Raw genomic sequence first — 9,858 nt, 5'->3', positions numbered from 1 at the left:
AAATGAGCTTCAGGAGCAGAAGTACGAGCGGGTTTGAGCGTCAGACCTGGAGGTTTGAAAACTGTCAGACTGACGTATCAGTGACAATGTCACTGCCAACACAAACTGTTCTGTACCTGTATTCTCGCTCATCTGTACTGCTGTTGTGAGAAGTAATTTCCCCACTGCGGGACTATTAAAGGTTTTCTTATTCATATGTTCTGGTTTCTCTGGTTCTGATCAGCTTGTCCTACCTGTGGTCACAGGGGTTTTTGGAGAAGTCGTTATCACACTTGACTCTGTGTCAGTATTTGCATTAGAAGATGAGATGACAGACACTTCATGTCTGTCATCTCTTCACCTTCTTAAATTCAAACTTTTAATGTGACCATTAAATGTGAGTGGAGGCTGTCGCTGGTTTGTCCAAATGCAAATTAATGCCTAACATTGTAATATTACTTTACCAATAACGTTTGTTAATGGACGTCTACTTTGTATAGTGATGGAGGACGGATCACTGAGCGGAGAATTTCTTCCATTAAAGGTATAATAACACTGAACTTCAACCTTAGCAGGTGACATCAGTTGTGCCATGTGCAGGAGCTCGGTCCCTGTCAGTGTCCACAGGCAGGAGAAGGTTCTGACGGTTCGTCCACTCACAATGAAGAAAAAACACTGAGACACAGACGACGAAGTCTGACAGTTCAGAGTGACTGCGTCTGTCTCTGCGATCTCCACTGGAGTCACAGTCAGCTCAGGCGGAGGAACAGCTGAAATGTAGAAGTATCATGTGTTAATGTGAAGCACAAATGAAGATTTTAAAAACGAAGATTAAATTCTACCAACCTGGTGCTTTGCCTCTGTAAAAATCTCTTTGACAAACAATGTGACAACAAATACAACATACGTCAGTACATATTGATCTAATCTGCAGCTTTACTGATGGGTAGAAGTTACATGAATCTCATAGGAGTGTTAAAGTTTAACCTACGGATGAGGACGATTAGCAGCAGCTGTTGAATCATGATGAAGCCATAAATGTGACTGGAACACATTTAACTGAACCTGTGCATGAGAGTCATTTACAAACCACAGCATAAAATACCAACGCTAGAGAACAGACCACAGCAGAAACACATATTTACACATAGAGCAGCACCAGCGGTAGAGTTTCCTCTGGCTCCTTTCATTTTCTTCTTGCATTGTTTCCACTCAGCACTGAGAGGAATATGTAATTATTATATTTTAGTGGGCAGAGTAGGAAATACAATCATTGAGCTACCACAATCTTCTTTCATAAAACTGTAGTTTATTACAGATACTAAGAAATTAAAATATAAAACAGATTTTTATCACTAAATAGTTTAATAGATACTGTACAAGTGTGGACTTTACAATGTCGTTCAAGAGAATAACTCCCACTAAGAAATAGCTTTTGAGAATTTATTCTGATGCACTAAACCCCATCATAGAAAATGTTGTGAAAATTAAAACGTTTTTAAATTATAAAAGAAAGCAAATTACAGACGTATTTCTTTCCTTAACAAACCAAACCAGGGATTTGTCTTTGAGAATGTCGGTGTCAGCGTTCCTTACAAAAGTCAAAAGTAATGAGCAAAACAATTATCATCAGGCTACCAAGACATTATAGTGCATTTCATTTAAGTTAAGTTAAGTTGGGTTCAGTCATAAAGACAACACTCATGTCACTGGTCCAGCCTTGTACTGAGCGTTAACAGCCTGCCTTCACGTTGTCTAATGCTCATGTGGTCCTCAGACAGCCTGCAGCGTGCTGTATAATGCAGCTGGCAGAGCTGCTTCAGCTGGTTCCTCTGCGATCGTGGCGTAAACATGGTAAATATCCGACTGGAAAAGACAGACGTCTGTGAGAACATGTGAAATTCAAAGTACATGGAGACGGATGTATGACATGTGTTTATTACCTCATTGTTCAGTCGCTTTGACTTTGCTAGAACCACACAGAATAAAGATTTTCTATGAGGTCTGACAGTAAATTGCATCATCCATAATAATAAGTAATATTTCTTGATCTATGTTGAATAATCCATTAAAATGTTACACACGTCACTTGAGAGGATTAGCTGCTGTAACAAACACAACTCACCTGTGTTGGAGGCAACACCAGGTGCTGATGTGATCTCACTGTAGCCTTCATTACAACCTATGGGGACCTAGAAAAAACCATCACAAGCTGATTGACGAGCCTTTAATTCAGGCGCTGTATTAAATGAGGAGCAGTTTTATTACCAGTCCTCCATGACTGATGTTTCTCATCTCCAACAGCTCATCTGTCACAGAAGGTAAAACAAAGTTTGTTGCATTCACTAATAAAGACAAAACAGACGACTCTGTGCTGAGTGTACAGCATGAATGTTGCATGTATTTTGTATTTGTATTTGGACAATGACGATGTGAACATTACCAGTCTGTTTGGCCTGTGGTCTACATGGAAACAAGGAGAAAAATAACAATTCAGTTATTGCAAAACACGGATTGTTTGATTTTGAAAAGTACAAAAAATGTTTTACCTTTGATAATGAGATTTTACTGGAAAAGAAAAAAAATAATCAGCTGAAGCCACAAATAAGCTGTTCAAATTATTAGCTGATAGACCACAATAAGATTAGACTGTTTACTGACTCGTAGCTGCAGCTCTAGCTGTTCCCACCTGACGGTGAGATTCTAACCTTTACTAATAGAGATCATGTGACTCCAGTTCTTACCGTTTCTTCTTTTTACACAGAACAGAACCAGTCCCAGTGAAGTAACACCCACAATTGCTCCAAAACTGGTCACAATTACAAGCAGCTTCTTCATTAGGCTTCCTGTTTACAACAACACAAGCCACAGACCCAGTGTTTCTCAGTGACGCAGCTTTTATTTACAGTTTGAATTTTTTAAGACATTTCTCACCTGTTGTTGGATTTATATATTCATTGGAATTAATTAAAGTAGATCTGCTCACTTCAGGAATTGCTTTTGAACAAAAAATAATTAAATTAAATTAATATTTAATTAATCAATTCACAATTTTAAATTTAATTATTATATTTTTATGGCTTTGTTAGATTGCAATGTGCCATTACTCACCTGATGCCAAGTCCACAGATGTCGAAGTCGAAGTACTAGTTGAAAGACCAGCAGTCTCACCTGTTGATTAAATGTGCAGCATCTGACTTCACATATACTGTACACATACACACATACCCTCACATATTTACAGACATGTTCACAGATGTCAATGTGTCTCAGTTTGAGACTTCTTGAGAAACCTGCACGTTTCTTTACCTGATGCTGTTGGAGAAGTAGAACTAGAAACAGCAGTGTTACTCGACAGATCAGAAGTTTCACCTGTGGATGGAAAACTACATAAACATTTGAGGTGAAGCAATGGCAACATAACAAATGTCTGTATGTACCTGTGGTGACAGTAGCTGCTGGAACACTCTGTGTTTCTGCATTAGCTGTAATGAAATGTGGTCAAATCATCTGTGAGCTCATGATATGCAATTGGGTTAAAAATCAGCTGTCATTAATCTGCAGATCTAGACTTTAATAAAATGTTAATTTTCACCTAAACCCAATTTAACTGCACGCTTGACAGCTTGACAGATATTGATACAGAGAAGTAGGATATATTTATTCATTCCCATACATTCACTCACTCTGTACATTGATGGATGATGTTTGACTGTCTGTGGATGTAGACTCTCTCTCTCCAAGCTTCACAGTGACTGAGTCTGACTCTATGATCACCAGTGGAGTCACCGTCAGCTCAGGCTGGTGAAGAGCTGAAAATAGGGAATAGCATTAAATGACTTAAAATGACAAAAACAATAATAATAATAATCATCATCATCATCATCTACAGTAATGGATTCACTCACGGTTTACGGTGATGGATGATGTTTGACTGTGTGTGGATGTAGACTCTCTCTCTCCAAGCTTGACAGTGTAATAACATGTAAGTTTGACCTCAGCAGGTGACCTCTGACCTGTCATGTCCAACAGATCAGCTCCTGTCACTGTCTGACGACAAGACGAGTCTCTAAGAAGTAAAAGTCCCATCACAGTGAAGTGACACTGATAGACAGGAACAGATGATGGAGTCTGACAGTTCACAGTGACTGAGTCTGACTCTGTGATCACCAGTGGAGTCACTGTCAGCTCAGGCCGAGGTACTGAAAAGATAAAGATGTGTTGGATCACATGACTGAAGACTGTGTTGGTCTAAACATGAAGTCCGATGAAGAATTAACATTTACAACATGTCAAGTAGCAACAATGAATTAACATTTAAAACATGTGAAGTGTCAGCATGTAAATTTATATAATTTACTTTTTTAAATTATCAGATCTGATTGTTACATTATTTCTTCTGACATTAGTTCATATCACAGTATTTACTCACGTCGTATGCTGATGGAGAACACATTACTGTTTGGAGCCCGATGCGTTTTAAGGTAAAAACAGCTGACTGCAACTTCAGCAGGTGAATTTTGGTTTGTGATTTGCAGCAGTTCAGTTCCTGTCAGCGTCTTCTGACAAGAGAAGGGTTTGGCAGGTTTGTCTTTACCAAAGTTAAAGTAACACTGACTCAGAGGAACAGATGATGGAGTCTGACAGTTCACAGTGACTGAGTCTGACTCTGTGATCACCAGTGGAGTCACGGTCAGCTCAGGTGGAACCAGACCTGAAAGTAATCGGTTCATAATCCATAAAAATAGGTTTAATATACAAAGAAATATATATTTAATGTAAGACAAACATAAAACACTGGAACAGCATCTGGTTCATCATTGGTTTTATAACTCTGTCTGCAACTTGAAGCATGTGAAGGAACAGATGTGGTTGTGTTGAGTTACAGTTGATATTGTAATAAGCTGTAATAAAACATATCCCAGTAGCTACTTACTCTGTATGATGATAGAGTTACTAAGTGGAGATTGAGATTTAGTTCCTCTTTGCTCCACAGTGTAATAACATGTAACTTCAATATCAGCAGGTGAACTTTGATGAGTCATTTTCATCAGCTCAGTTCCTGTCAGTGTCTGATGACAAGAGACGACTCTGGAGGTTTGATCCCTCACTGAGTAGAGCCAACACTGATAGACAGGAACAGATGATGGAGTCTGACAGTTCACAGTGACTGAGTCTGACTCTGTGATCACCAGTGGAGTCACTGTCAGTTCAGGTGGAACCAGACCTGAAATGTTAATGGTAAAATTATGTTGGATCACATGGTTAATAACAAAACCATCATTAAACTTACACCCACCTTGTGTTTTTATACCAGAAAATGAATCTGTAAGAAAGAAGATGCAAAAATTAATCATCAACTGCTCTAAACTGTTTCATAAAACTGAATTTAGCCTATTAATCATATTTAACAAAATACCACAGTGTATTGTACACAATTCTAATATTGGGAAACATTAATTAGAGCTTTAACTTACACATTAGAACAAATAGCAGCAGGACTGAAGTCATTGTGTGAATGTCCAGACTTTCTTCAGACACAATACTTTTCTGACTGCTCTGACTTTAACCTATGGCTAAATATCTGTTTGCAGAAGTTGCTCTCAGGAAACCACACTAAGTATCAGGAGTGAATGTGACAAATAGAAGGTCACGCCTTCACTTGAACAGAAAATAGACAACATCTACTGTAGCACAGTGTTGGCTAAATAGGTCAGAAAACATAAACTCAGAATATTTATTGTCTCTAATTGTGGTACTGTAGATCAGAATCAGCATTTAGTGCTCAATAACTGGACTGTGTGTAATGACTGTGACCGCCAGTTGAGGGCGCAGTCATTCGTTCATATTGATGTGGAGTGATCCATTGAAGTAAAAGACCTGAGCCCATGTCAAGTTTACTAAAAAGGTACAATACCAGAGAACCACAACAATAATCAATTTTATATTGCTCATGTTTTTCTAAAATAGCTGGATCATTTGGACTGACACAGGAGCAAAAGTTGGACTCAACACTAATTCAAAATGTGTAATGGGAACATGTGTTATTAAGCCTCAGCTTAAATAATTGAAACAGTGGGAGGAGCTAATTTGTAGAAGAAACAACAGACTATTGATTAAATTTCTTACATTGGCTAAAGCAGCAAAAATTGATTTGATTTTTAAACATAGTTTAGACTTGTGTGTTTTTACCATCCGATAAATTATCAACAGATAAAACTATTTCCTTGGCATCTTAAAAGAAACACAACATTTGATCGTCAAGCAAAGCTAAGTTTCTTATAATGAATCTAAGCTCATGGTTAAGGTTTGTGGAGAGCTCGTCTAAGAGCCAAAGTATGAGCGATTCATCAACCGACTACATAACCACAGTACTTCAGTCTAAACTTTCTCTAGTCTCTGATTGGTTAGCAGGAACATGTGAGCGATAAAACAGGAAGCGTTGTACTTGTGAAGCTGATAAGGTTTTGAGTACAGGCCACAACCGCCCAACAGTGATCTGTCTCAGTTCTTATTTGCAGCTTTCACTATGAACATGTTCAACCCTAATGACCAATAGGCTAAAAATGAAGGAGAAGACAAAATGAAACCAGTGTCCACAGCTTAAACTGTGTTACTGTGATTGTTCTTTTTCTGTATTTTTCTAATGCAATGGACAACTTTCAATACAAAAACCTGGTGAAATAAACTAAAGTATTAAAAATTTTAGATGAACCGTTAACTCGTGGCTTTAATGATGTGGTATTAAAAGGTAAAATAGAAGCTAGTAATAGAGCATCATAACTTTTCCAATGTACAGTAAACAAAAAATAACCATTCAGGTCAGGTTAAACACTGTTAAGTCATTTAATATGTATATACTTGTCTTCTCTGACTTACCAGTCAAGCTGCATCCATCACTACGAGCAGAAGCAAAGTTGGGTTCATGTTCCAGGCTGTAATCACAGCTGGCCTCCTTTAGCTGAACTGATTGTAGGAGTTTCAGCAAATCGTCTCTCGTGATATAAAACTGACACAACTGCTGTTTTCTTGAAGTGGTTTTCTTCATGATTGGTGTTGTTGAGACTGGATGATGTGCTTCTCCAATGTACAAGTTACATTTTGTACCATGTTCAACAGATTCAGGCAAAGAGCAAGCGAAAACAGTGTGGTCACCCAAATCAGAACAGCTCATCTGTGGCTTTTCACCTTCAAAACATAAAGACAATAAATATATTTTTAATTCTGGTATCAAGCACATTATGCTTAAATTATTCAGGTCAGATTGTCACTACTGAAAATGTTTTTACTGTGATTCAAGGGGAACAATCAATCCCATCAAATCTAAAGGCAGCTGCTTACTGTGTACAGCGATGGAGACTGAGTCACTGTGTGGAGACGGAGAACGTGAGTCTTTATACTTTACAGTATAAAAACACTTGACTTCAACATTAGCAGGTGGACGCTGCTGTGACATAGACAGTAGATCAGTTCCTGTCAGTGTCTGCAGGCAGGGGAAGATTTTAGGAGTTTGTCCTCGATCAGTATAGAAATAACACTGATCCACAGCAATAGATGATGGAGTCTGACAATGCAGCGTAACTGAGTCTGACTCTGTGATCGTGTGTTTTTTCGCTATTAGATTAGCTGAAGGAAGAGCTGCGAAAAAGGAGAAATTGTGGTTTAATGAACAAAGTTAGAAGTTACAAAATAAATTAATCAAACAGAAAATAACTAAATATTACTATAAAACTGTTGATGTGAACATGGGACATCACAGACTGACCTTGTGCTTGAATATGACAAAAGCAATCTGTTGAAAATAAAAAAAAAATTAAATTAAATTAAACTATGTATTCTAGCTCTGTCCAAAGTGATAAAGACCAACACTCTAAAGATTTAAAAGACTTATGAAGGAATGTCAACTTACACACTATGAGAAACAAGTGTTGAAACATGATGAAGCTGCAAAATGAAACTATCCAGATTCCACCGAAGAAGCAAAGAATGATCTGAACACATGAACTGACAGTTTGAGCTGCTTGTTCTCAGTAAAACCACAGCTATTGGCAGAGGTGAAAGACATCAGAACCATTCTATTTATATCTTTTACGCCTTCTGTAACTCACAAGCTGAAAGCAATTTTATTACCATAGTCATGCAAAGGTTATAAATTCTGCCATTCTTGGTCAAAAATCCATATTAGTTTAATAATATTGTTATTTACTGAATGATGCTTATTGACTGTGGTTAGTCTCAGTTTGTCTCAGTGATGAAGAGCTGCTGTGCATTAAACACAGGTTCATATTAACAGACTCACTGAGGCCTCTACAGTTGCAGCATCGTCTAGTTTATCATACGCAGTAGTATTTAAGTTATTTACCTTATGTGTTTTAAATGGTAGGTTCCAGTAGTCATAAAGTTAGAGTTGGTGAGGGAGGATTTCCTCTGAAAAGTAAATTGAAGGTAAATACAAAAGTGTTCAATCCTGTCAAGGTAAATGTGTATATTTGTCATTTCTCTGTCAAATGCAACGTTAACTATTTCATCAGTTTTTGGGAAATATCTACATGAAAGGAGAGATAACTTCCCCATTTTGGGAAACTACATTTTGAGATGGAGCAAAATGGGCTTGAACTGACAACGTTCTACTTCTCAGAATCATGATTTACCAACTGAGCCACTTGCATTACTGAAGTTGATACTTTGTTGGTTAAGGTAAAATTTTAATAACTCAACCTGCCTGGTAACTCACATAATGACAGAATACTGTGTGATATAAAATGAAAATTAATTTATTTGCTGTTGGTTTTTGGTTTTTGGTTTTGTTTTCCAGTAAACAGAGGAGCTGCTCACCAGTCTTGTGTTCATAGGTGACGATACTGTAGGTTTCATCACACGCAGTCTGAAAGTTAAGACAGAACGTGGTCATGGTACCTGTTATAGACTGGAACCTCAGCTCTGACTGAAGAGGCTGTCACTCAGTTCCAGATCCTCTCACCAACCTCTGACCATGCTGCCTGAGGAGGAGTCCTTTGAGGCTGCCTTCATACCCAGGCATCAAACGCATGCTCATGGACTTCCTCATACGCCTGCTAACATGGTGAACACTGTATAAAGGCCCTGTTGGCTCCCGACTACTGAGCCAGGACACGTCAGGCCTCCACAGACTGTGTTACAGTAGGAGAACCTCATAACAAAGACACTGTCAGTCTTTATATATTTGCTCTATTCTGTATATTGTGCTGCTGGGATAAAATAGGATGAATGACTGGACAAATTGACTCCCTGAGGTTCTTACCTATTTCCTTATTTGCAAAAATGTGGAGGGATGATCTTAGAGACAGAGAACATCTTCATTTGACAAGAATAGAGACTTGCAGTTGTCGTTTCTCGCCATTTCCTGTTTTGTTTTGTTAACTTCCTGTCTGTTCCGTATTCTGTTCAGCCTTGTGATTTACTGTGAACCGTCCTCAGCCTGTGTGACCGAGCGTCAGAATAAACCCTTTAAGCGATTCTCAGTCTCCGAGCTGTGCGTTTGGGTCCATCATCCAGCAGAACCTGAAATTATCTCAGACAGATAAATAACTGCAAGCAAATGATTAGTAGTGTTATTAGACTTACTGCATGTCCCAGGTCACCTTAAACACAAACCAAAGCAGAACTTAATGTTCAAACAGGAACACGTTGCACTGAGATGATCACTGTAGTGGATTCAAATCAACAACATACGTACATTTTTTAATGAAGTTGTCTTTGGTGCTGAATAAAAAGAAATGGAAAACATTTTTTAAAGATCTGTTTTTACAGAACATGAAACAACGAATGATAAGCAATAAAATAGAAACCAACACTATCATTCTCAGAAGAAATTGTCTAGGTTAACATCAATAAAATTCA

General features: G+C 38.0%; 1 protein-coding gene across 1 annotated transcript; it reads right to left on the bottom strand.

The window, feature by feature from the left end:
- Positions 1 to 1,408: 1,408 nt before the first annotated feature.
- Positions 1,409 to 8,243, bottom strand: LOC114855811 (mucin-2). The gene is made up of 16 exons (XM_055509047.1): positions 7,321 to 8,243; positions 4,916 to 7,167; positions 4,412 to 4,693; positions 3,888 to 4,181; positions 3,666 to 3,791; positions 3,420 to 3,464; positions 3,289 to 3,351; positions 3,091 to 3,150; positions 2,914 to 2,976; positions 2,724 to 2,825; positions 2,529 to 2,547; positions 2,423 to 2,442; positions 2,248 to 2,288; positions 2,105 to 2,171; positions 1,923 to 1,948; positions 1,409 to 1,845 (listed from the first exon to the last, which is right to left on the bottom strand). The coding sequence occupies exons 2-16, from the start codon at positions 5,334 to 5,336 to the stop codon at positions 1,753 to 1,755; spliced, it is 1,722 nt and encodes a 573-aa protein (XP_055365022.1). The 5' UTR covers positions 5,337 to 7,167; positions 7,321 to 8,243; the 3' UTR covers positions 1,409 to 1,752.
- Positions 8,244 to 9,858: the final 1,615 nt, after the last annotated feature.

This window comes from Betta splendens, chromosome 5 (genome assembly GCF_900634795.4).
Source record: "Betta splendens chromosome 5, fBetSpl5.4, whole genome shotgun sequence".
In the NCBI taxonomy this organism is placed as follows: domain Eukaryota; kingdom Metazoa; phylum Chordata; class Actinopteri; order Anabantiformes; family Osphronemidae; genus Betta; species Betta splendens.
This window is presented reverse-complemented; position numbering and strand designations above follow the sequence as displayed.